Source organism: Barbus barbus, assembly GCF_936440315.1.
Source record: "Barbus barbus genome assembly, chromosome: 34".
NCBI lineage: Eukaryota > Metazoa > Chordata > Actinopteri > Cypriniformes > Cyprinidae > Barbus > Barbus barbus.
The window spans coordinates 13,866,816-13,894,543 of NC_136762.1; the positions used below are offsets into that span (position 1 = coordinate 13,866,816).

Consider the following 27,728-nt stretch of genomic DNA (forward strand, 5'->3'; position numbering starts at 1 on the left):
ATATTTGAAAGCTTTTGTTAATATTATTCAATGTTTTTTTCCCCATTAGATGGTTTTAGTAGTTCAGCCCATGAAATTGTGACAGTGGGTGACCCTCTGCTGAGCTCCACTCTACGAAGCATTGGATCTCGTCGACACAGCACTTCCTCCATCTCTGCTCAACAACCTAGGCAAAAGGTTTCCTCTCCTCAGCAGGGAGGCACAGTATCCGTTCAGACAGGCAATTCATCTGCCCCATCCCTGTCCTTAACCACAAAGGAAACTTTAACCAGGGACACAGACAAAAGAAGAGCACCATCTGGAGAGAGATCTCACAATCGAGAGGCAAATTCAGTGAACGCTGGGGCACAGCGTCGACTCAGTTTTGGTTTCACTGAAAGAATAGAAGGAACCAAAAATCAGGCAGATGGTGAGAGTTTGAAGTCATCGCAACCAGTTAGAATAAGTCAGGTGTCACCACCTCTTGGGACTGCAGTATTAACAGGACATCAGAGAGGAAGTGGAAATTTAAAAACTGAGAAAGGGAAACAAGCCACAAAAGATACTGACCTACCAGCCGGAGACACTTTCATGTCCAGTCATCTACTTGCCACGCTTCCTAAGGACAAAGCTAATCCAGTCAAGGAAGGAAATGTGAAATCAATGGCTGTATCAAAAGACACAGGAAAGACTGGGTCTCCACAACCGGTTTACAGCAAAAGTAGAAAATCTCACGACTTTGCATCTGGTCCAGCTGCGGCAGCAGCAATGAAGCCACTCTGGTCATCTGGTGCCAAGGTGGGAGAGGAGGACATAAAGCGTGGCTTCCAGGCAAGTACTTCTGTCACTGCTAGTCATGGAACCTCTAGCACCAAAGAAAAACACTCCAAAGTCAAAATGAATGTGAGCAGGGATGTTTCAAAAGAAAGAAAAGAGACTGCTCAAAACCAAAACCCAGTTCTTAACAGCAACTCTAAAAGCAGTAATGTCAAAACACAAGGTCAGGGTCCACCTCCTCACAACAGTAGCAATAAAGCCACAGCACTCAGCAGCAACACGGTGTCTAGCACAGTGGAAGTTAATAAATTTGATCAGAAGGAAATGGAGAAGATATTAAAGTCCAAAGAGAGATTTAGCTTCGAGAAAAAGCATAGTTCAGCCATGGATGCTATTCAGCCAAAAGCAGGGTCTGAAAGAGGTATTAGGCCACCACAGGTACACCCTAAATCAAGTAAGGAAGTTACTCCAGTGGTGAAGAAACACAATGAGAGGCTGCCTCTAATGTCTCAGAAAATGGATCCTAATGGAACCAAAGCTGTCAGCATGACCCCTAACATAAACACGTACAGTTCTGTCACCCCTAGCAGCCAGGGCCCCCAAAGAAGGTCCTCTCGAGCGATGGTTTTCTCCCCATCTGCAAGTTCAGAAAGCTCAGAATCAGACAGCCACATTCACCCAGATGATTCTGAGGAGCACCTCATAGACAACCAATGTGCCGATGATGGGGAGGACCATAATTTAGAGGATGAAGGCAGCGTCGATAAGCACCACGAGGATGATAGTGATGGTTCGGCAGGTTCAGCAAAGCGCAGATACCCAAGGCGGAGTGCCCGTGCTAGATCAAACATGTTCTTTGGCCTAACCCCATTCTATGGTGTGCGATCATATGGGGAGGAAGACATACCCTTCTACAGAACTGGTGAAATATCTATGAAAAAGCGCACTGGGAGCAGCAAGCGTTCAGCTGAAGGACAAGTTGATGGGGCAGATGATATGAGCACATCTTCTTCAGCAGACAGTGGAGAGGATGAAGAAGGAGGAATCGGTTCAAATAAGGACACATATTATTACAACTTTACACGCACCATAATAAACCCAAACTCTGGTCTTCCGCCTATTGCGGGTATTGATCAGTGTTTGGGAAGAGGGTCGCGGATCCACAGGTTCTTGAGGGACCAGGCAAAGGAGCAAGATGATGACAGTGATGAGGTGTCAACAGCAACCAAGAATTTGGAGCTGCAACAAATTGGCCAGCTAGATGGAGTGGATGACGGTTCTGAGAGTGATGTTAGTATAAGCACCAGCAGCACAACCACTGCTACTACTTCATCAACACACAAAAGTTCAACGAAAAGAAAAGGTAGAGAAGGCAGGACAGAGAAAATAAGTATTGATTCAGGGAAGGACACAGAAAATACCCCAAGTGGGAACAGTCGTAAAAATCAAAAGGATAACTGTCTTCCATTAGGGAGTGTGAAAACACAAGGACAAGACCCCCTTGAAACTCAATTGTCACTCACCACAGATCTCCTCAAGTCTGACTCTGATAATAACAACAGTGATGACTGTGGTAACATCCTACCCTCTGATATTATGGAGTTTGTACTCAATACCCCTTCAATGCAGGCTCTGGGACAGCAGACTGAAGCTCCTTCTGCTGAAACATTCTCTTTAGATGAGAGTTACGGGGTGGATGTTAATCAAAGAAAGGACATGCTTTTTGAAGATTTCACTCAGCCACTGGCCAGTGCTGAACCTGGTGAAAGTGGAGTGAACACCTCCATTGCTGTTGAAGAGTCATATGGTCTTCCCCTTGAGCTGCCCTCTGACCTCTCTGTGCTGACAACTCGAAGTCCCACTGTAAATAATCAAAATCACGGCTCGCTGGTCTCCGAAACCTCTGACCGCACCATGTTGGCTCTGGCCACAGAGGAATCAGGAGTTGAGAAAAGCGGGAAGAAACCAAAAACAGGGTCCACCGTATCCAGCAAAAGCCCACAGGACAGATGTGCCGATTCCCAGGTTCCAGAAGGTCACATGACTCCAGAACACTTCATTCCTGCACGCATTGATGGTGACCATATCACAAGTCCTGGAGTAGCACCTGTGGGAGAGACGGGGAACCAAGATTTGACGAGGAATAGTAGCACGCCAGGTCTTCCCAGCTCACCCACTTTACCTCTCCAGAGTCAGAAGTTCATCCCTGCTGCCACTGTTAGCTCAGGTCCTGCTCCGATTGCAAGCTCTGCTGTTCAAGCTACCCCCTCTCAATTGAAGCCTGGCCCAGAGAAACTGATAGTCCTAAATCAGCATCTGCAGCCGCTCTATGTATTGCAAACCCTTCCCAATGGTGTAACCCAAAAGATCCAGATTGCACCATCTGTTAGTGCAGCAGGTGTCATGAACACTAGTGCCCCTGTCTTGACAGGCCTCAGTGGTAGCATCTCGACCTCTCAGTCGATTTTTTCTGCTGGCGGCAAAGGCTTAGTGCCTCTATCTCATCACCCACAAATCCATGCATTCACAGGCACCACTCAGACAGGTTTCCAGCCAGTCATTCCTAGCACCACATCAGGCCTTCTCATAGGAGTCACCTCCCACGATCCCCAGATTGGTGTGACAGAGGCAGGAAATAGGCATGATTATGCCTCTGGTATTGCAATGGTATCTAGTCCTTCATCCATCACCCCAGCTCCAACTATGCTTCCCTCTGGACATGGCAAGAAACGCCTCATTTCTCGTCTTCAGAGCAATAAGAGCAAAAAACAGACTCTTCCAAAGACCCAACCCACACTTGCTCCTTCTGATGTCGGACCCAATATGACCCTCATAAACTTGTCACCTTCACAAATTGCTGCAGGAATCCCTGCTCAGACAGGCCTGATGGAACTGGGCACTATAACTGCAACTGCAACACCTCATCGAAAGATTCCTAACATTATAAAACGGCCAAAGCAAGGGGTGATGTACTTGGAGCCTACTCTCCTTCCACAGCCCATGCCCATTTCAACCACAACTCAGTCTGGCATGTTGGGACATGATTCCTCGACTCACCTGCTCCCATGCACTGTGTCAGGGCTCAACCCGAGTCAGTCCGTTTTGAATGTGGTGTCGGTGCCTCCCACTGCACCTGGAAACTTTTTGGGAGCGAGCTCTGTATCACTGAGCGCCCCAGGCCTCATAAGTTCAACTGAGATCACAGGATCTATAAGTAACCTTCTTATCAAAGCCAACCCTCACAACCTGGGCCTTCCGGAACAACAGATGGTTCTTCATTCAGGAACCCCCATGATGTCTCATCTTACTAATCCTGCCCAGACATCCATTGCCAGTAGCATCTGTGTGTTTCCCCCAAACCAAAGCATAAGCATGTCTGTCAACCAGCAAGTGGAGAAAGAGGGCAGCATTCATCTCCAGCACCCAGTCAGTCAAGTCCTGGCAGATAAAACCCTTGACCCAAATGTCAATTCAACTGGTCAAGTGGCTCTTGCCCCTTATCCCATAACTCAAGATCTGAACAAAAGTCATGTTGTTGGTGTCCTCACTCAGAGTTCACGAACTTCTCCCATTTCTCGACCACCACATCAGCAACAGTCCTCAAAGTTACCTGCTAGAGCCGCATCCACAGCTGTTGGGAAGGGAAAGCAAAAGGCCAAAAGACCTCGACCAAGCCCAGATAAGAACAGTGGAAAGAAACACAAAGGACTCCACTCAGATACACCAACTGTTGACGCATCTGCAATTCAGTTATCATATTTACCAGGGTAAGAGCCTGACATTTATAAAGCATATTGCTTATTGTTGGAATAAAAATGTTTAAACATGCTAAAAATCATGTTTATTGTAGGGACCAGGAACTTTCATCGCCTGAGCCAATGGAAACAGGGCAGTCAAATGATACTGGTTCAAAAACAAGGTAAACAATTATAAAGATCAATCACAACTTTTCAGTTTACTTAATTGTATCAGACCTATTAAAATGTTTTTTTTTTTCTTCACAGTGACTCTGCCACTAAGACAGCCGATTCTTCTTCTCTTAAACGTAAAACCATAGACACTCATGATGAGAAGCCAAAGACTGCAGGTGGGTAAAATGTTAGGCCTGACTGTCCATCTCTCAGTTGAATGTTGCAGTGCTAATAGATTTTCTTTTTTTGGTTACATTTTTTTGCAGGACTGCCTAGTAAGGGTGATGGGAAAGGATCTAATGCATTTTCAGTGGAAACACCTGATCAGAGGGACCGTAGCAGAGACTCCTCTCTGGACTACAAGCCCAAGAAAGGGCTCATATTTGAAATCTGCAGTGATGATGGATTTCAAATTCGCTGTGAAAGTATTGATGGTAAGTGAGATCTAGATAAAAAATTGCAATGCAGTTATAGACTCAGTAAGGAGTATGATGTTCTTTTGTTTGGTAATTACAGTCAGTCTTCTGTGAAATTAATTTCCTGATTCCTGTTTCTTTTCAGAGGCCTGGAAGTCCCTGACAGATAAAGTGCAAGAAGCCCGGTCCAATGCTAGACTCAAGGCACTTTCATTTGATGGTATAGACAAATTAGAGCATTTATTTTAGTTCTTGCACATATTTGTTTTATGAATTTAGCAAGAACATCTTGTATTTCACATCGTCTTTCTCTTTCAGGAGTTAATGGGTCGAAGATGCTGGGTGTGGTTCACGATGCTGTAGTGTTTCTACTTGAGCAGCTATATGGAGCCAGGCATTGCCGGAACTACAGATTCCGCTTCCACAAACCTGAGGAGTCAGAAGATCCTCCTGTCAACCCTCATGGATCTGCCCGTGCTGAGGTGTACCACAGGTGTGTGTCATGGCCAGGGTGGTCAGTGTTCATTTTGGCAATAACTGAAAATCTTAAACCCTTCTACAATGGAGAATGCAAAGTTAAGATTGTGAACACTAATTGACTTTTTTTGGCTTGATTAAATTTTTAGGAGATCAGTTTTGGACATGTTTAATTTCCTGGCCTCGAAACACCGTCAGCCTCCTGTATATAACCCCCGGGAGGAAGATGAGGAGGAGATGCTGCAGAAGTCTGCTCGGTGAGTAACCTTGCATATTCTGTTTTGACCTCCTTTATATTTGTGGATTAAAACATCACAACTGTTTTTTTCACAGACGGGCCACCAGCATGGACTTGCCACTGCCTATGAGGTTCAGGCACCTAAAGAAAGCATCCAGGGAAGCTGTGGGTGTTTACAGGTATAAACGCTTTCTATTCAAACCAAAAATGGTTGGATTGAGGAATGTAAAGCATGCATCTTTGTTGCATACCATCATTTGCATCCTGTGTATCGCTTGCAGATCAGCTATACATGGCAGAGGTCTGTTCTGCAGGAAAAACATTTACGCTGGAGAGATGGTGATCGAGTATTCTGGCAATGTCATTCGCTCTGTCCTCACTGACAAGCGGGAGAAATACTATGACAGCAAGGTAGAAATCTATTGCTTAGTCTATCAGTGCAATTAATTTAAAACGCCAACAACACTGATGTTCCTCATGGATTTGTCTTTTTTTGCTTTTACTTAGGGCATTGGCTGCTACATGTTTCGTATCGACGACTATGAGGTTGTGGATGCCACCATGCATGGCAATGCAGCTCGATTCATTAACCACTCATGTGAGCCCAACTGCTACTCCCGTGTGGTCAGTGTTGACGGTCAGAAGCACATTGTCATTTTCGCCACACGCAGAATCTATAAAGGCGAGGAGCTCACATACGATTACAAGTTCCCCATCGAAGAACTAGGCAATAAGCTGCCTTGCAACTGCGGGGCAAAGAAGTGTCGCAAGTTCCTCAACTGAAAGCAAACTCACAAGCTAATACTGTCTGTGAATGCTATCAAGAGTGTATTCTTGCCAGGGAAGAGACATTTTAAATGTTTTTTTTTTTTTTTTTTACTGAAGCAGGCTCAGGTTATCAGAAGGTTAATGGTATTGTGCCTCTTAAGTTGTTTGATTTTTAGAAAAGACAACTGAGCAGAGTCCCAATGGAGAAGACTGCCCATTCGTCCCTTTTATTAATGCCCAATTTAAGAGATTAGTGCCCCTCATTCTTAACTTTTGTAATTGATCTTTTATTTTACTGTTTTGTTTTTGTTTTGAATTTTTTTTTAAAAGAAGGATATTGTGAAAAGTTTTAAATTTTTAATAAGTCTGGCCTGCCCTTATTTACTGAGTGTGACAAATTACTGAAAAATTGCCATATCGTTCCGTTCTACCAATTCACCAAAGTGCAATTTTGGAAGGGAAAGATTTAAAGTTTTTAGATTGATGATACATAATCCTTTTTTTAGCCTGACCTGTTTAGACATCTCTCCCTTTTTGAATGTACATCGAAGCCTTCAGAGCATCCATGGTCGTTCTTGCCAAGCTGGGCCTGATTCTCTGTATGGAAGACACTGTAAATATCTCATAGAAGAGATGATGAGGGGAAACACTAGGGGGAGCAGTGGTCCCAGGAATAGATTGTCTGAAGAAAAATGGTAAATGTTCATTTTTGTCTGTGGTACAAAGAAATGTGTTATGAAGAGTAGGCAACGAAGAGCTTATGAGATGTGTGGCTGGCAGGTTGAGATCCTGGTGGACTGACCAATGGACCAGAGCCATTCCTGAGGTCGGGGGGGAAGCATGCTTTTATTTACTTGCCGTTTTTATAGTAATTCAGAGAGAAAGTAGCTTAATTGCATTGTATTGCAAAGAAGTATAATTTTCATTTTGTTACAAAATCTCATAGGATTTTAGTGAGTCCAGATGCTATTACCAGTTTATTTATTGTGTCTCACCATTAGGGAGTTTTTTTTAAATTCTCTAGGCCCGTATTTGTGTATAAAATTATTAAATAAAATTTGAGGCAATTTAAAAACTATTTTTGTTGTCTCATGTCACTGACAGAAATATCATTCGTTGAATAATGTAAATAATATGTATATTTTTCTATACAAATGACTAAAAAAGCACTCATTGGTGAATAGCACTTAACAATGGTATTTATATTTTTAATAATACATTGTATTTATTTTATCAACATTTTTGTAGGAAAGAATAGATATAGAACACTAATGCTTTGTCCAGACATTTTTATAGCACTGTCTAAAGATTTTCTTTTGTTTGTTTTTGTTTTGTAGCCCAAATGTTTCTTTCTATTCCAAAGACTGAAGCAGTTACTGTTCCCACAGAGTGCGGTCCACCAGAGGCTCTCATTGCCAACCCAGGTCAAGCATGGACATTTCAAATATCATTTCAAATAGGGTGTGTAGGTTCAGTGAGATTTTCTAAGTGCAGATCGGTTTGATGAGACTCCTTTTTTAGTTCCAGCCTTTAAATCACATGCAAGAACAGCCCATCTTCCCTTAAAAGTCCCTTTGCGTTTTCTAAACTTGGAGGAAAGATGAATGAAATCCTTCTCTAGCATTCTAGCAACTGACAAGTCCAAAAGTTTATTCCATATATTTTGTTATATCAAGATATTTTCTTAGAGATTGGTGTAATGCAAGGAATCGCCACAGAGGCTATCCCGTGTAAAACTACTTGTAAAGCACTATATATATGGAGGAGGAGAGGGCGGAGGGCTCTTGTTTCCTCACGGTCTTGTGCACTGAAGATCAGTCTTCTTCCCAGTCTTCTTCAACACATGTTGCCTTGGCACTGCATGGACACTCCAGCCAGCCATTCAGTCAATGCACATTATTTGCTCGTATCATCTCTTCGTTTTCTTGTAAATGTTGACACTCCCCACACCTGTTCCCATCTGGGCCCTTTTCAGAGCTCGAGTTTTGTTTGACCCCTATTTGAATAAGGATAAGACAGATGTTCTGTGGATTGTTCTTCCATGGTTCTTCCGTCTTTCAGATCAGAAGTTTGGTGCCTTCTCTGTAAATGTCTCTGGTTGTTTTAGTTTTTGGATGCTAGGCGTCAGAACTTGACTCGGACAGTCAGCTGAGGAGCTCCAGACTATGGAGAAACGTTCAAAGCTGTTTTAACTAGGGCACAAATAGATTCCACTTGAAATTTGACTCTTGTTTTATTTTTCATGTAAAGTTACGATGATTTTTAAAGGGATGCTGTAGCACGAGAATAGCTTGGGATCTGTACATACCTCTAGACGAAGCTGCTTTGTGCAACCGTGGCTTCCTTAGCGAGCCACTTTCAAGGCCAGTTCCTCTGTGTCTCATTGCCTCGCAACTTTAACTCTAAAACAATTGTTTTTTGTTTGTTTGTTTTTTTTCTTGGCCACTGCAGACCCCCTCCAGCCCTCACTGTACCTAGGCTGCAATAATTTTGAGTTTTCCCAGCATTTCACTTTTGACTGGCACTGAAGATCAAGTTTTGTACGTTTCCTCACATTGAACATTTGTTGGCTGCTGCCTCATATTTGTATACGTGTTTATACTGATCAGAATTTGCGGTTTAGCCATCTTTTTCAGGGATTCTTGGGGGTCTCGCCCAACTTTCCTCTCGCCCTGGCACCCCTGTGGAACAGGACGTGCTGAACTCTGCAGCTAGGCCGTTGTTGAATGTATTCTAGAATTAGTTTTGTTTGATTTTTATTATTATTGAATTTTTTTAATTTTCCAACATGGAAGGCTGGGAAGATACGGGACAGCTTTTTATTGCATAAAATAGGAGGATAATACAGCAGGGTTCTACAGAAACTATTGCTCAGTATAAATGAAATGAGATTTTTATTTTATTAATATATTTTTTTTGTAATGCAGTTACTAATCCCAAGGGCTTTGTAATAGACTCCTGCACAGACATCAATACAACGTCAGATGCTCCATAAACTGGTGTAACAGCGCTCGGTCAGTGTTTCAGAAGCAGACATGGTCTGTCGTTTTCCTGGACTTTACTCTTCCACACCACGCAAGTGGTACCACAACTTCTCCTGTAATTATAATCAACAGTATATATGTATACAAAATATACATGGATATATATATAAACTAAATGTGTATGAATAGTAACTTGTACTTCAATATCTACACAATATACGGAATGGACAGACAAGCTTAGTTACAGTAGCAAACAGCAGCTTCATAATGGTTAATTGCAATGTTCAGTGTATAATCTATAATGGTTTTGTGTTACAGATAAACTTTAGAGTAACTAATGTGCATCATTTTAATATCAAGATCAAGTACCAGTTTTCCTGTGCCTGTGTATGTTCCCTCAATGGAGCATTGCAGTTATTTTTTCTTTTATCTTTTAATTTGTTCATTTGTTTTAACTTTTTTTTTTATTATTCGGAAAGGAGCGGTATTTATATTATGAAACGAGTTCATGTAAAATGTGGTTGTAAACTTTTTGAGCATTGATCATTTGTTTGCTTTGGTGTAGTCTGCTTTATTTTACTCTGTACATTTTTTAACAGTTTGTGGACATCAGGAAAAAATGTCCTTGCCTAAACCCAGCCATGTCACCTATACCTCTCTCTCCTATTGGATCTTAAGTTGTACTTTTTCTTATGTGATGTTCTGTAATGAGTAATGGTAACCATTCTATTTATTTATTTCTGCAAACATCTCTAGATGTACACTGAGGTAAAGCTCCTGAGAGCAGGTGACTGCGCTCCCTGTTTTTGGAATTTTAACATGGTTCACTGTACAGAAATGAGTTGCGGACCATCGGAGGTACTTTAGGGAATCAGAGAGGTCTGGAGAGGGAGAGATTTGAACTCCTTCCTCTTGGAGGACGCAAGTTTTCCTTTGTCTTACCAACACTTCCTTTCCCCTGTAGCTTCGAGAGATCATGTTGATGTTAATACTGACAGTTTTAAGGTTTTTATTTCTTATTTTTTTCTTCAAGTTGCCCCATCAGTGTTTTACCATTTTACAGAAAAATGAAGGAAAATTTGTTAATCTAAAATATTCAACCACAAACTACTTAAGGATGAATGTATAATGAGGAAAAAATTGTACATAACAACTGTAAAAAGGAAAATTTCTAATCATGTTTATTTTCTATGCACTTTTTTTATTTAAGTGATAGTTTAAATAATAAACATGTCTTGTTTACTCAAACTTGATATCTTGTCTTTTTACCTTCCTAGTATTGTTAAACCAGTAGTTTCTTGGTTCTGGACCTCAAATGGCTGGCATGGTGAAAAAAAAACAATACCGGTTCCAAAAAGGGAATTTTGCAGCAGTTCTACCATTTGGGGTTCCCCAAAGAACATTACTGAACCTTTCTCCGCTATAAGAACCTTTTGTGCAATAGAAATGTTGAGTGGATGTTAAACGTTCTTCATTGAACTGTACGTGCCAAAAAAGAACCATTATGTTTTTGTTCAGGAACTTTACCCAACCAGGCATGTTAACCAACAAGAAGGAACTACAGCAGATAGTATTCTTCTCGAACAACAAAGAAAAAACAACAACAACATGAAAAGTAATGTGCTGTTTCTGGTTGTGTGTAGCACCTACACTCTGCATACACATCCGAAGGATCGCATTGCTGGAAAGAGCTGCTCAAGTTAATTTTCAACAGTTGATTTCTTATTTCAGTCTGCTCTTAAACGGTCTCGTGTAAGAAATTTGGTCATCCTGTCATAATATAATACAGGCCTTGCTAATTAAAATGGCAGTTAAACCGCTTGCCATGGTCTAACATGCAAAATATATATTTTTAAAGGTACGGCATCAAAAAAACTAAACAAAAAAGTCCTGCTTAGTTTTAATGGTTAGACTAGAGTGACTAAAAAATATTCATGATGCAAGACACAAACTAATCTAGCATTACAATGTAAACATTTAACACTTTATTGAAACCATTCACACCAAGACATCAAGAAAAGGGTGTTTGGTTTCAACCAGCTGTTCATAATGTGAAGAACCTGGTCTAATGAAACCCTACAGACAACAAGGAGCCACTAGCAGTTTCCGTGAAGTAGTTTATGAGCCATTAGATTTAAAATGCTGGATAAGTGTTCTAGAAGGCCTGGATACCCCTAATGGGGAAGCTTTGTCATCGAAATAGTAACTACCAAAGTAACTAGAACCATGTGTCTGAACTGCCACCCACATGAGCACATCCCACCATCTTTCATTCATGCCTGCAGATTTTCACTGTTCCTTTAAACTCAGAAATAACCACATCATTTTCCAAATGCAATGAGGATTTTTTTCTCTTGATGTGGCGACAATGAATCCAGAAGATTTGTTTACATAAAGTGGTCGTGTCACATGATCATTGACACTATTTAGAAAGCATGCTTTGTAAGCAAGAATAATAGTTAAATTTTACTTGACCACAGGGCTGTAATCCCCAAACGATTTCTCACAAATTCGCCTGCCACAATGAACTGGCATCTTTCCTTTGTAAACCCCACTCTAATTAAATACACACGGGTCTCGCCAGACTGTTCACTGGCGCCCAAGACCCCTTCTCTAGGGCTCTACTGTATCAGATAATGTTTATGCTTATAAAGTTGGACAAGCTACAAACATTTAGTCTCCGTCCCTTGGATGATCATTCTTTCTCCCTCCCCATCTCCCAGCCTCCCTATTTCTAACTGGCTTCCAATCGCTTCCCATTTCCTCTGAAGACTAGGAGTGCTCATTTTTTCCCAGACGCCTTGGACTGCAAAGAAAAGAGGAGTTTCACTGCTCGTTTCCTTTCGCCTGCTCAATCCTGTCAATCCAGTGAATATTCAAAAAACGTAAATGGTGAGTTTAATTTTTTTTTCATAGCTAAAATTTGTTTAGCCATGAGGGGTCTGACTGCTTTCACTAATAAAGTGTTATGGAAACATTTTGATTTGTTTTTATAGGTAAATGCTTAACATTTTTGTGTAGACAGTCTACCATTTAGGCACTTTAGTGCAGACATAACTATATTATTTCACTTTGACTACCAGTAATGTTCTTTACTATGAAATAACACAGCTGAGTCTCTAAATGGAAAGATTATCAAGTCTCTTACGTAACTTTTGTTTTTGTCAAGATTGTTTATCACTACTGCTCACTACGAATCTCAGTTCGAGTAAAGATACTGTTTACTGCAAATCACATTTCTGAAGGCAAATATTCGAAAACTAAGAAATGAGCTTTTCTTACTATACCTAATACCATTTGTGTACTAATATGTACTTTTAAGGTACCACCGTTTAGGGGTAAATAAGAATTTTTCCTGAGTACTATTTTATGATTGATGACAATTCAAACCCGTTTATAATGCATTGAAATTTCAAGATAAGCACCGAAGAGGAAAGCTGATCCTTCCCATATTTCAACCCAAAGTTAAATTTTTGGTATAGTATAAATGATGCTGTGATATTGAGGGAATGAACCCCAATGTTAATATTTTGTTGCAATAATATTATGGCAGCCTTGTACACAATAACACAATGCTTCAATAATAAACAACGTGAAGCATATGAGTGAGTAATGTGCTTTGTTTGGAAATCAGCCTTCAGTTGACACTGGAATGACGGTATTTGGCAGTCATTCCTCTTATGTCCTAACATGGCTCACAGTTTGAGCTGCTCTAAGCATTTAGAACCAAAATACATAAACAAGGTCCTGGGAGATAACTGTCCAGATGTCCTTGAACAGATGTTTCTATTAAACTGAAGATACCAGTGCTTTAACTGATTCTGCAGAATTTTGGAAGAATGCTTTGGTGGTCTGGTTGTATTTCTCAAGGTGAATCATCAGCAGTTTCTCTTCAACTTATAAGAAACAGCTGTTTGACAGACAGCAGACTTGAACCGAAGCTGCTGCTTTACAAGAATTCATAAAAATCTTGGAAATGCTTCGTTCCAGGCAAGATTACGAGAGCTGACAAGCCCATGAATACATCCTTTTGTAGAGACCGTGTGTGTTTGAGGCCTGATTATTGACTGCCTTCAGCACCTCATCAATGATAGATGGTAGACAGTAACATTTATAAAAGTAATTTGCATTTTCATTATTCACCAACTAACTATAAACAATAAGTTTTCAGCCTCTCAAACTGCAGATGATATCCAGTTTACTGAGCTTTTTTAGGAAATGTGAATTACTATAAAAATCTACAGACATTGCATATTACTACAACATTTCCCTCAATGCTGTCCCACAACAATTTTATATTGGAAAATATTGCTGATTTGTTCAGTGTTGGAGCTCCCAGCATGCACTGCAGTGAGAATAGCTTACGTTCTTACTATTATGAACAGTTCTTGAACTTCTTGTGTTGATTATTTAACAGTTATTTAGATTAAAAAAATAATAATTTATATGGTTGCACAAGATAGTTTGCAGTAAGTGAAGAATCTACTTCATATTAGCTGACAAAATGTGGATAGTTTGCCCAAAAATTTAAACTGTCATCATTTACTCAGCCTCGTGTCATTTCAAACTTTCTTTTATAAGAATATTCTGGCCACTCTTTTCCATATCAATAAAAGTGAATCAGGACTGAGGTTGTCAGGCTCTAAAATAAATAAAATCCCTATAACAGTGATCCATATGACTTGTGTAATATATTCCAAGTCAGAATTTTGGTACTTTTTGGTACTTTTATGGTACTTCTGCATCCTTTAAAAGCTTTTTAAAGGCTTCAGTGGGATGCAGACTGTAAGATATGAATTCCTAAGCAATATTAAGACATTTATATAATAAATCTTCTTCATCTTCATCTGCATTTACACTACACTGCAGAACTTGTGCTTTAGTAATTACGATGTACTGTCAAATTTCCCTTGGAATACTCACCCTATTGACTAAGAGGTGAGATCATGCAACTCTCAGAGCTGTGCTTTACTGCTTTTCACATTATGTTCAGATTTCATACCAGATTTTCATTTTCAGTCTCAGTAACACTGAAATCATCTTGAAACAAGATACAAGTTTATAAAACGTTTTTCTTCCATTTTTTTTCTTTCCTCCACAGACTGAGCAATGACATCTCTGCAGACATGGCCTCTTTCATTGCTGCTTGTTATTGCAGTACAGTGTTCTAACTCGCTTGAAGACAACAAGATCCCCAGTTTGTGCACAGGAAGCCCAGGCATCCCAGGATCCCCTGGGTTGCATGGCAGCCCCGGACAGCCCGGCAGGGATGGACGAGACGGTCGTGACGCTCAACCCGGAGAGAAAGGGGAAAGAGGAGAGAGAGGAGAACCAGGTACAAAAATAACATCCTCAATGATTTTCTCACCTTCTCCTCCCATAGAGTGCTGCAGGGATGACAGTTTTTTTTTTTTTTTTTTTTTTAGGAAATTAGTATCACTCGGGTTCCCTCTGTGGATTTTTCCACTGTCTTTTGGATTATTGCAGAACGTTTTCTCCATTAAAAGATTGATTCTTACATTTTATTCCTCGTGATAATGTTGTCAAATTAACACAACTTGAATTTTGAAGCCTAAATTCCTTTGAGAGAAGTAAAAAGCTAAACGTAGCCTCTAAAGTAACATCACCACTATTAAGCTTCCAACAATCTTGAAAATATCTTGAGCTTGTGTTAACCACAGACTTTATTTCAGGCATTCAACCAAAAACCCATTGACTTTAGAATGATGGAAGATTTTGGCCTACAAAAATGTGTCATCCCTGCAGCACTCTATTGAATGTCAATAGTGAAACATGAAAATCTCATGATGCTTATCACAGGTCAGCTGGGCATGAGGGGCCTTATGGGAGACCGAGGAGATGCAGGAGAAAAGGGAGAGAGAGGAAGCCCGGGCGAGTGTGCGGTGGCCCCCAAATCAGCTTTTAGCGCCAAACTGTCTGAATCCCGCACAAGCCCATTGGCGGTAGGGGACGCGGTGCGTTTTGACAAAATCATTCTGAACGAGCAGGGGGATTACAATCCAGAGACGGGACGATTCACCTGCAGAGTGCCGGGCGTCTACTACTTCGCTGTTCACGCCACAGTGTACCGCTCCAGCTTGCAGTTTGACCTCATAAAGAATGGAAACACCGTGGCCTCCTACTTTCAGATCTTTGGGAACTGGTCCAAACCAGCCTCACTGTCTGGAGGAACACTAATGCACCTGATTCCAGGAGATCAGGTGTGGGTGCAGATGGCCCTGGGCGAGTACACTGGCTTTTACTCCAGTTCGAAGACAGACAGCACTTTCACTGGTTTCCTAGTGTACTCAGACTGGAAAAACTCTGCTGTTTTTGCATAGATTTAAAGCACACTGCAAATAACTTTCTGTCTGTCTCATGCCGGTTTCTTGAATTAGAAAAAATACTTTCATGGGTAAGACAAAGGCTTTTGATCGGCCTTCATTTGCAATAATTTCAGTATTTCCTTGCAAGTAATTCAAGTTTGAAAGTCATTAATGAAACATAATTACTTCTTTGGAAATATGGAATAAAAAAATGAAAATACTGAAAAATAAAATCTGCTGTTTTTACAGAAAATGTTTATTCTGGTGGCAGTCTATATTTTGTGAAAAAGCACAATAAATACTTTCCAACACGTCTCTGGAATATGACTTCAATAAAAAAATGACTCTCATAATTACCTAATTCGTCAGTAAATGTTACAAGGAAAAGCCATTTCTACTGCTGGGAAACTGTGAGCTTTAGTTTCAGGTTTCATGGTGCATTTAAAGCAATACTTCATCTTTAACAGGAAATGCTATAATCACCTCAAGCTATCTCAAGTTGTTCCAAACCTGAATAAAGGCTCGTCACACCAAGAACGATAACTTAAGATAAGTGAACTATATTAGCATCACACCAGTGCACAAACACGTGCTACAGTTAAAATGCTCGAGCTCTTTAAAGTTGTGTGGATTCTGATTGGCTGTCAATGTTTATATCAATCATCAGCTCAGAAAAAAACGTTTCAACAATATCGTTCCTCGGTGCCAGGCCTAATTGTGGTATGGACTCTACTGTTCTTTAAAGTTTAGAATGGTTTTTAAAACTATTTCTTGGCGTGAATGGGCTTTTACTCTTGTTTGTTCTGTGGAACACAAATGGAGATTTCTGAACAATTCTTTTCTTTACAATTGCAATGAATGGGGACTGGAGGACTTTCAAGCTTCAAAACGAATGCAGAAGCATCATAAAAGTGTAGTCTGCATCTTATTCAAGAACAAATTATTTTATATACTAAATTTGCGTGAGGGCAAACATTTTCCACACGCAGATTCATTATGGTCACATGGATTCACTTTGTTGACCAACAGAAATATGTTTATTTTGGAAGTGATGTCTGAGTAAGCGGTAATTGCTTTGGTATTGACAATGGAGGTTCTTTGCCAGTTTCGCTAATATGACTAAGCCAGGGCTGTCCAAACTCGGTCCTGGAGGGCTGGTGTCCAGCAGAGTTTATCTCCATCCCTAATTAAACACACCTGAAGCAGCTAATCCAGCTCTTACTAGACATACTAGAAACTTCCATGCAGGTGTGTTGAGGCAAGTTGGAGCTAAACTCTGCAGGACACCGGCCCTCCAGGACCGAGTTTGGACAGCCCTGGACTAAGTCTTACAAATTGTAGCCTATATTTATATAAAGCCAGAATCCATGATTTGTCTTTGGTTGCGTCTGTGTGCTGAGACACGCAGTTAACAAGCCTCATTTTACAGACAATCCTGAACTTTGTTTTATGAAACAGACCCTTTTCTAAACGTAGCCTTCTCTTTTTTCTCTCTATCCTTTCTCCTCTTTTTCTGCATGTTTTTGTTTTAAGACAAGTAGTTCCAATTTTCCTCAGGCTGCTGGCAGAGACGTCCACGGAATGTTTTCGCAGTAACATTGAGAAGAATGAGAGGTACATTTGTATCCTCCCTTTGTGCAGTTCATTTCCATGAGGTCATGGCCTTCCCCCTTCACAGCTGTTAGCAGAGCACTTCAACCAGATAGAAACAAGCTCAGAAGGGCGTCTAAATCAAAGTCCAGAACTCCCAAATATTTTTTATAATTACCATTCACAACACTATTTATTAGTCTTAATGTTAGGGCGTGAGTGAGCTGGTTTAACAGCCACATAAAACATCAGAACAGTGTCTAAAGGTCCAGATTCTTCTACATATATCAATTTTAAAAGCAATCTGAATTGCAGACCAGATTTATTTGTAAAAATGTGCTTTAAGGACCATTTTGATGTATTTTTTCCTGTCACAATAGTCCAAAGTGGCATAAACTGTGATAAGTAACTGAGTGCCACTGAATGTTTAAGTCAGTGTACTCTCCTAAATCGCAAAAATTAATACTGACTAACCATTAAATGATATATCTTTTGCATATATATGCAAATATAGATGTATATACATTAATATATCATGTTATTTACACAATCTACTATAGCAGCCTACATGCCCTAAAACTTTACAAAACCTAAACTGTATTCAAGATAAAGTGAATTCTTTGTTTTTTTTATATTAAATAACGCCACAGATTCCGAACGTGTAATCATTTGTAGCTCTAATGCTTTTATTACGAAACAAATTATTTTTACATTTTTATTAATATCAGCAGAGGGCGTCCTTTCATTATCCTCGGAGGACTCGAGCCTGTTTTACAGATTATGTTCTCAGTTCATATTTTTGGTTTTGTGTTTGATTTAATAACAGCAGAGGGCGTTCTTTCATCATCATAACCACACTAATGAACGACAGGCCTAACTGCATACAAAAACAAGAATTTGCAATGTAGTTCAAAATCACTTACCTAAGAAAGAACTGGGTAACATAGCTAGGTTTAGGGTTATAACTTAGTTATTATCCAGTTATTGTACTTACTATAATAAGTATGTACATGTTGAACAGGACTGTAAATGTTCTGCTTCCACAAAAGTAGCATTTTTGTTTTCACAAGTTACTGTCCATTTACATAGTAATTACCAAATCTTTGTGGAATTTAGTGTATAATGGAAGGCGTAAGGCAGGGATCTCCAACCCTGCTCCTGGAGAGCTACCGTCCTGCAGATTTCAGTTCCAACTCTGCTGCAACACACCTGTCTGTAATTATCAAGTAGCCCTGAATACCTTGATTAGCTGGTTCAGGTGTGTTTGATTGGGGTTGGAGCTGAAATCTTCAGGATGGTAGCTCTCCAGGAGCAGGTTTGGAGACCCCTGGCGTAAGAGAAGTCCCCTGTGCGGTGGACGTTTTTGTGTGGGTGTGAGGAACTGGTGTTTTCCCCGTTCTCATCCTCAAGAGACAGGAACATTCCTATTGACCCAGAAGCTGGACTTCCTATTTGTAAAATAAACTCATATTGGTTCAGTGGGCCCGGGGCCAGACATATTTACATATACACTGTGAATTGAATGACCCTCTGAACTGAGCTGAGTCTATTCTAGCTGTGCTATACTTAGAAGACTATATCCCTGCATGAATATCAGGATCCCAAGTGCTTGTTTTTCAGGCAGTTTATAGAAATATTGAGGGTACAGTATCATGCATTTGCTCTTTCTAAATGCTACAACAATACTGAATTTCAAGATGAATTGTCTATTTGTGAGATTCATTGTTAAGTTACCCAAAAATGAAAATTCTGTCATCGTTTACTCACCGTTGTGTCGTTCCAAACTCATACGACTTTGGTTAATCTTTGTAACACAAATTGAGATATTTTTGATGAAGTCTGCAAGGTTTCTGTCCTTCCATTGAAAGTACAGGTAACCAAAAGGGAGAAGATACTAAAAGGGAATAAAAGCATTAAGACATCAGTAACATTAATAAAAGCCTAAATTGAGTAAATAAGGGCAGAATTTTTATTTTTGGGGGAACTAACCTTTTAAAAGAATGATTCCATTGTCATATTTTCATGTTTATCCACTTGTCGTGAATAATTGAATGGCTGATGTTCCTCTAACATGGTAATTTATTTGAGGGTTAGTCAGAGTGTAGATGTTTACAAATAAGGGAGCAAAGGTTAACTTGTAGCCAGACTCAAATCAATAAATCAATCAACAAATGAGAAACATATTTAAAAAATTTCCCACGTGCTTAGAATTTAATACTCTATAATCTCTAGACTAACAAGATAGTGTTTTAAAAAATACATTTAAAAGATCTTACCCTAAATACTCATTGCAGTGTTGTGCGGATAACAGTCAATGAAGTGGTGCTTAGTTCTATTTCAAGGAACAAAATAAACGAGGAAATCCTCTTTCATCTCCGTTTAAATAATAGGACACTTTACTCTGGTAAATTCATCATGGTGCCTCACTTCCTAAGCTTTAGGTTATTTTTAAAGCATTGTTCTCAAATATGCAGTTACAGATAGCAGATATGAAAGGCGCATCCAAATGTAAGTACTCTGGGAATTGGTTGAATGCTGTTTCTTAGTGCACAACAATGTGAGACTCAGATTTCCATTTGCTAAAAATGATGGAATGTGGAGCTGTCCAGTGCTGAATGTGCCTCTTTTTATATTTATAGAAAAAAGCTTGCATTTCACACATATTATATCAAATGAACCACTTAAGGCTACTTCTCTACCATTTAAAATCTTTGAGTTTAAACTATATACCAACACTCTTGGTCAAAAAAAAAAACAGAAATAACTTGAGGATTTCTTTTTTTTATTTTATTGAATGAAGTTACTTAAGCTGACAAAGGCTGCATTTAATTAATCAAAAATACAGCAAAAACTAATATTGTGAAATATTCTTAAAATTGAAAATAATTGCTTTTTATTTAAAAATGTTCTTGAGCAGCAAATCAACATATTAGAAAGCTTGTGAAAGCTCATGTGACACTTAAGACTGGAGTGATAGCTGCTGAAAATTCTGCTTTGCCATCAAAGGAATACAATTCCATGTACTACATTTTTAAATATATTAAAATATGAAAGTCATACACATTATTATTGCTTTTACTGTGTTTTTCATTAAATAAATGCAGCCTTGGTGAGCATGAGAACTACTTTCAAAAACATTAACCCCTGGTTTCACAGACAATGCTTAAGACTAGTCCCAGACTAAAATGTAATTCTGAGCTGTTTCAACTGAAATAAACTTGCACTGACTGATTTTAAAACATATCAGTGCCTTTGTTTTGTCTTAAGATGCACACCAGTAATATTGTTTCTAAGGCATGTAAATAAAAATTACTTAAATGTCCTAATTGAACTATGGCCTAATCCTGGCTTAGTCTAAACCCTGTCTGCGAAACCGGGCCTAAAAATTCTAGGTTTGATCGGTAGTGTAGCCGAGTTGAACACTAGTTCTATTAGATTTGATTGTGAAGCACGATAACACTGGCTCAGGCTTCGGGAAAATCCCTTTCCATGATTTAACGACTGGAGGAAGTGGCCTCCATTTTACTCTCTTGTTCATAAGGTCCCACACCCACGATCAGCAGCTTAAAATCTTGGCTTGTGTGCTGATCTCAGCATAGAAGTGGCATAAGTCTTTCATCACAATCAAAGACATTGTTGTGAATTGCATTTTAGTCCAATGACGAAAGTACTACAAGTTGTGCTGAAGAAAGACAATACGACCGCACAGTCAAATACTGTTTATTGTTCATTTGGATAGTCAGTGAATGTGGTTTTGATATTATCCAGGCCTCTGTAGAGACAGACATCTGCTCTACCCACAAACATCATCACTGGAGACCTTCACAGAAAACAAACATCTTCGGTACAGGAATACAAAAGGCTTGGGGCTTAATAGGGAATGAAATCACAGCTTGTTTAAAAACCTTAATATTACAATGATAAACCATGGGTTAGTGCTCATCGCCTGCATTGTGCAGAATTGAGAGTGACAGAAATAATTAGGGAGTCATTTTTTATATTTTTAAGAAGGACAACAGCTTGCATGGACCTTGCAAATGCTTTTTTCTATTAACTGCACCTGATTGTCTTGCGCATTGTGCCTTTCTGAATGGGTTTTGAAACATCATGTAAGGACAAAATAATTGAGATAAACCAGAAAAGCCTGTACTACCTTGTTTCTCTAATGCATAAGATGTTTTCCAAAATAGTGATTTCTAAAATCATCCACTGGTCAAAGCAGAGCTAAAAGCCTTTCTGCCACTCTGTTTTTACCGGTAACTGAATTGAATTACCGTCTCTCAAAACAAAAAAACAGCACAAAATTTCGATTTGACTAAATGCATTAATCAATACCACTTGAGCAGTGAGAGAGCCTTAATGCTGTTCAATAATAAATGACAAAAACAGCACGAATACATCATCAGATTGTGGAATGGCTTCTGAAAATAACGTGACACTTGCATTCATAAAGAGTGCAAAAAGGCTTTGATGGAATGATTACAATGTATGCAAAGCAAAACTAATTTTTCACGAACAAAATAATCAATAGGATGTTGTAGATGCTCCCATGAAACCTTTGATCACCTTTACAGTCAGGCAAAAGAAATTAAGCAGACAATAAATCATACTAAGGCCTAACACTGTTGTAGTATACAAATATTTCCCATAAACTTCACAATAATCCACAGGTAATTGACAAGACTTTAATCCATCAATTAACATTGAAAAGCTGCATGTTTGTGAGAAGCATTTGAAATTTGAACTATTATTTCTGGCTATATTAACATTTACTCCAGTGAAAAAAGTCCATCCCATGTTGTCCTCTTGCATCAAAATCCACTCACATATATATTTGTTTAGAAATGTTTTTGCTTGTAAACACTGCTTAATCTGTGCATATTTCTCTCCTGATTCAGACGAGATGATTTTTTTCACCGGAGAAAGCAATATTATGGATACGACTCTTTTGGAATGGTTTGAAGATAAGAACATCTTAATGATGGATCTGCATATTATCAAAACACAGTTTTACACTTTACAAGACATTAATGGCTGGACTGAAGTCATGTGAATTACTTTGGATTATTGTGAGGTTTCAAAAGTTCCCATGAAACCTTCGATCACTTTTACAGTCAGGCAAGAAAATCAAGTAGACAACAATTCATACTTTAAGGCCCAACGTTAGTATTGTAGCATACAAAATGTTCCCCATAAACACTTGACAATAATAAATCTTCGATCTTTACAATTAAAACCCCATTTTTAATGTTTTTAATACAAAGCTTACATTCATGTGATATTGCTGTATGAGAAAAATAGTGTTGCTTCTACAAGCTGATGAAAAACATGACAATGGATATAAAATCATAAGAATGCACAGTCAGCCTCGCAATCACAATTTATAAAAGGTTGTGATTTAAATTATATACAAGCAACAGTAGTGGAATGAACATTTATGAAAAAGGAACAAGTGGTTTCCCACATTTCAAGAACAGTGCTGCTCAAAAAACCTGAGGATGACAGAATCACATCCGTAAACGCTTCCCTCATAGATACACGTCCATCGTCTGAAGGATCATGTGGCGGCACAGGGGGCAGTTGTGTTGGTAGATAGGCTGGCTGAGCAAAATGTTGGTGCAGTCTCTACACAAGCACAAGTGACGGCACGGCAGGAGCACGACAGTCTTGGTGCTGTCCTGACAGATCACGCACTTCTTCCTCTCCTCTTGCTCCTGCAGAAGAGTCAGCAGGTTGTCAGCCGGAGGGCCTTTGCAACTGTCCTCCGAAGGAAACTTCCTGAGTGGCCTGTGAGTGCTGGAACTGGGAAGCGCTGGGTTTATAGGGTCGTCCACTTGGTTGGCGTCCTCAGGCACGTTTTCCGGCACATTTAGGTCAACTTGAGCCTCAGGGTTGGGATCAGGCTGTCTAACATCCCCCTCTGCCACTTCCACCCTTGCAGGAACCATTATCTGGCTGCGATGCCAGGCCATTCGCCGCCACACGTTCCTCTCGAGCACGGAGAGGCAGTGTAGAGCCCTCCGGAGACACCGTAGGATGGGAACAGGGTTGAAGTAGTTGATTACACGCAAAGACAGAAGTCGTGGGAGCGCAGGGTTTAGATATACGGTGGCACTCGCGATTATGATCAATGTGAGCAGCAGCCCGTAAGAGTTGAGCAAGAAAATGCTCACAAATACATGGCACACGGATCCCAGGAACTCCATCGCCAGTCTGCATGGTGTCCACAGCAGGATAGAGGTGCCGACAAGACTGCTGTAAAGAAACGTAAGCACCGTCAAAGTCAGCTCAAGAGCTTTCTGCAAAGGGCAGGACACCGCTTCCACCGTGCTGACCACCACAGAGTATAAATTCTGCGTGCCTATGAGCAGTAAGTTGATTATCGTGTTGATGAAATACAGCAGCAAGCTGAACACAATTCCACAGCCTTCCCAGGCCTGTCGCAGCAAACCGTGTCCCGACAGCAGTCCACGGTGGAGAAGCTCTTTGGTGCGGAGCAGTAGATGCGAAGACAGGTATCCGATCATCTTGAAGCTTTCCAGGACGCCTCCCAGCAGCTGCATCCAGCCTCCGACCATGTTATGGGTCACGACGGTCACTCCGTCCCTCATGGTGATGATGCAAAGCAGAGTGAGATTCCAGCACTCCGACACTGAATTTGTGAGTAGCATGGGCAGACTATTGATAAAGGAGATCACTGCCACCAACAGCTGAATTATTGAGCTGACAATCACAAAATTTAAATCCAGGAGGAGGCAAATGACTTCTATGCATTTTCCAATTGAACAAAAAACAAAGTTCAGTAGACCCATAATAAGGATGTTTGCTTGTGAAACTGTCGCCTTTGTTTGTTGAAATGGACTATATATTATCTGTCGTATTATTTGTGCTGTCAAACGACATAGCTGAGTCTGTAGTTACACAAACAAACAGCTGTCGTAGCCAAGTTAGCTTGCGTGCTGCTAACCCATTCACATCTTTAATAACATGCCGACGTCTTTGCAAACCACTTGGTGTTAAAATAAAATCAACTCGAGTCGTATTATAACTGACCATTAGCTGGGAATGGCACGTCCTCTGTTTTGGACCGAAACACTCATCTTAAACATGGTTAGCATAGTGAAGTGGCTGCTCACACATGGACGGAAACTGCTCGGCGGATGTTTACGTTTGAAAATCGAAACTGCTGGCGTTGCCTGGTCGTGTAAAGATGTATCCCGCGTAGAGGTTCATTCTTATACACGGTGTAATTCAAGCGTCCGCGTTATTTTGACAAACTTATTTTGACGACAAACTCGCGTCTTTGTTTGGATTATTAATGCGTTAAAAGCTTCTCGTTCTGTTTCAGAACGTTGTTTCCGCTTTACAACACGTGTTTGAAGTGGATCAACCCGGCGCTCGGGCTGCGCAGAAATGCGCCTTTACACCTTCTCTTGGTCATTTTATTGCGCACACATTGATTATATCACAGATAATGTCGTTTTTTTGTGGAGATTGAGAGGGTGGGGAAAAATGTAATCATTCGTGATTAGTAGTTTAAACAAATAAATCCGTATCTATGCTATTTTAAATTTCGAACAGCTGTATTGGCATGCTTGATTGAATCACTGCCGTAATTTATTTATTTATTTGTTATTAGTTGGTTGGTTAAGACATTAGGCTTTTGTCCTTAGAATATTGGACATGTTCTACAATATGCACTTTGTTTCCATTTGAAATGTTTTTACAGTGTTGATTCACAAAACATAGGCCCACAATAGTTTAAATTAAAAGTCCAGTTAGACTAAGTTGTTTCTTAAATACTAAAAATACTTGTTATATTATAAATAATTGTTTCACTGTTTAAAATAAGCTGAAAATCCAGTAATAGTCGGTTTCATTTTGACATCGTATGACAAAATCTCCCACTGGGGCAAAATTCCTGAGCAAAAATGGTAGAAATGTTCAATAGTAGCCAAGGATTATGTACACAAAATGACTGTCAAAAACAAACATACACTGAGAAATATTTACTGGAGTAAATTGTGTGACAACTAGCCCTGGTCTTGCCAAGTTATTACTTAAGACTGTTTTATTGTTACCTATTTGGTTGTTGACATTTTCCAGCTCAATCATCACAGTATCTGTTCTGTCATGAAGTGGACTTGATGAGAAAATATTTATTTTAAATTTCAAAGGAAATAATGATCTTGTCTGCTCATTTGAGCTGGACAAATAAACAAAACAATGATTTCCATTTTTGTCAGTCAAGCTTGAAGAAAATGTATATCTGATTGATGGCTTATAGAACAAAAGAGAATGGCAATAGAGAAAGAATAGCCAAATTAGGTAGTATTGCATTTATGAATGCCTCTGTTAATATTTAAAGGGCAAAAGTCACACACATAAACACAATGCAAACATACAAACAATGTGACGTGTTGGAACGCAAAACTGCTGCTTTGCTGAGCATTTGTCAGGGCCGTTAGGTCGAAGTCTCTTTAACCTTCATCTGAGGCCAGACAGACATTCTCAGCTGAGGGCCTCTTGGGAAAATAAACAAACTATACTGATTTGAGGCCCCCATTTGAAAGCCCTGGATAATAGACTTCCTTTCACAGATTTCCTTCTTCTAGAGCATAAAGCAAAACATAAATGTATTTTCCATTCCTACGGGCCACTTCCACACCATTAAACTCAGTGACAGTCCTCAAGTGCTCCCGTCTACTCCTTGCTTGAGCATGAAAGGAAATCTTCTCTCACGAGGGGAACGAAATACTGGTGACTTGATTTTGTTGAAGGCTATTCTATTGTTTCACCGACCCATTTCATAATTAAACATGTATTTCCTCTCATATGTGACGATAGCTGTTGGATTCTGTTCAAATAACAAGGAAATGTGTTTAATGTGGTTTCTTAGCACATGTTTTGCTGAATTGAAAATATTGTTGAAACGCTAATGGGTAGATTGTTATCCCACTCAAAATAATCGCTACACAATTTTTTACAATCAATGACATTTCATGCAGTCCACCTAATCCTTTTGTGTTGAGAATACATAAATCAAGTTAAACTGAACAGTGGATTTCTAGTTCCCAGCATGCTTTGCAGGGGACCGGATTGGGGGAGAAATTGATGAATGTATTTATGTATTTTTAAGTAAAGGGAAACATTTGTTAGTGTTTTGTGTTCAGTTATCTTGAAGATTTAGAAGTAGCTCTGTCACGTTGGAAGTCTTTTTTTTTTTCGTGGCTACCGTTGTGGAGAAGAGAGGAGCTTAGCTTGCTTAGCTTGTTGGCTAATAAATATTGAGAGTGAAAGGTGTTTTATCTGTTAGCATACGACCATGTGTCATTATTAGTTAGCAATCAGCTGGAAGAGCCTCAACAGGGTTGATTTGGTAAGTCAAATTTTTAGTGAGGTTTACTTATTTTAGTTAAGCTTTTTCTTAAACCACTAAATAATGACTTGTCTTAGACTTGTTATACAACCTTATGCCTATGCTGTGAAATTTTTGACGTTTTCTCATTTATGAACATGCCTACAAATTGACGACACAATGTGTTGTGGAATACTTACAAAATTTCTATTACAATAAAGCTTGTTGGTCAATTTGATCTGCATGTTTCGTAATTAAAGGCAACTACACAGACCCAAAGTAACATTTTTGATGTATTTTGTTTATCAGAAGAAACTTTCACTACATACAGGACTGTTTTGCTGGAAATCTAAACTTGAGCCGCTTCCAGCAAACCGATCCTGAATAAACTGATAAGTAGCACTAGTTTAAACTACAGCAAATATCACAGAAGAGGTGCTTTTTCACACTTCTGTTTAAAATGTCAAATGTTTAAAAAATGGTTGATACTGTTTATCATATTCAGTTTATGGAAAATGTTTAAAAAAGTTAAGTACAGTTTTAAAAATCATGTGTTCTCATTTATTTTTGTTGTAATGTGTGAGTATTAATGTTCAAGGTTTGCTGTTTTAACAGATTACCCTTTATAGTTCATTAATAGTAAGTTTGCAACTACATGTCAGCTGTCATTAATTTGAAACCTCATCTAACTCTCACCAGAGTATTAATAGACTGTTAAATTAGAATTAGTCTAATTTGAAATGTTTTTGAAAAAACTTATAGTAAGAAGAATGTCTGTTGTTGAAGATGCTCTAATGAGTGGTAGTTGACTGTAAACTTAGAATTAGTTGAATGTCTAAAATGGACTATCAACAAAGTGTTACCTTACAACAGATGTTTCTGTTGTTTTTCACGTCTATGTGAT

At 39.4% G+C, this 27,728-nt stretch overlaps 3 protein-coding genes across 5 annotated transcripts in view; 2 read left to right on the forward strand and 1 right to left on the reverse strand.

Annotated features, from left to right (window-relative positions):
- Positions 1-10,795, forward strand: part of LOC306854429 (histone-lysine N-methyltransferase 2A-like) — a 33,300-nt gene extending 22,505 nt beyond the window's left edge. Inside the window, exons 26-35 of the mRNA XM_079392406.1 lie at positions 50-4,523; positions 4,607-4,675; positions 4,761-4,843; positions 4,934-5,101; positions 5,229-5,303; positions 5,402-5,576; positions 5,710-5,817; positions 5,894-5,977; positions 6,080-6,209; positions 6,306-10,795. Coding sequence (XP_079248532.1) covers positions 50-4,523; positions 4,607-4,675; positions 4,761-4,843; positions 4,934-5,101; positions 5,229-5,303; positions 5,402-5,576; positions 5,710-5,817; positions 5,894-5,977; positions 6,080-6,209; positions 6,306-6,581 — 5,642 coding nt within the window. The 3' untranslated portion in view covers positions 6,582-10,795. The remainder of the gene's footprint in view (positions 1-49; positions 4,524-4,606; positions 4,676-4,760; positions 4,844-4,933; positions 5,102-5,228; positions 5,304-5,401; positions 5,577-5,709; positions 5,818-5,893; positions 5,978-6,079; positions 6,210-6,305) is intronic.
- A 1,485-nt stretch (positions 10,796-12,280) lies between these two features.
- On the forward strand, positions 12,281-16,231 carry LOC306854448 (complement C1q tumor necrosis factor-related protein 5-like). Of its 2 annotated transcripts, none has more exons than XM_079392439.1 (3): positions 12,281-12,442; positions 14,652-14,885; positions 15,371-16,224. In XM_079392439.1, exons 2-3 carry the CDS (start codon positions 14,660-14,662, stop codon positions 15,889-15,891), a joined length of 747 nt encoding a protein of 248 aa, XP_079248565.1. In that variant the 5' UTR covers positions 12,281-12,442; positions 14,652-14,659; the 3' UTR covers positions 15,892-16,224. The 2 variants fall into 2 exon arrangements, with proteins under 2 accessions (XP_079248565.1, XP_079248566.1); XM_079392440.1 differs by having other exon boundaries at positions 12,345-12,435; positions 15,371-16,231.
- Positions 16,232-21,170: 4,939 nt separating this feature from the next.
- LOC306854446 (E3 ubiquitin-protein ligase RNF26-like) lies at positions 21,171-24,820 on the reverse strand. Of its 2 annotated transcripts, XM_079392437.1 has the most exons (2): positions 24,520-24,817; positions 21,171-24,118 (listed from the first exon to the last, which is right to left on the reverse strand). In XM_079392437.1, exon 2 carries the CDS (start codon positions 24,075-24,077, stop codon positions 22,995-22,997), a length of 1,083 nt encoding a protein of 360 aa, XP_079248563.1. In that variant the 5' UTR covers positions 24,078-24,118; positions 24,520-24,817; the 3' UTR covers positions 21,171-22,994. The 2 variants fall into 2 exon arrangements, with proteins under 2 accessions (XP_079248563.1, XP_079248562.1); XM_079392436.1 differs by having other exon boundaries at positions 21,177-24,820.
- Positions 24,821-27,728: the final 2,908 nt, after the last annotated feature.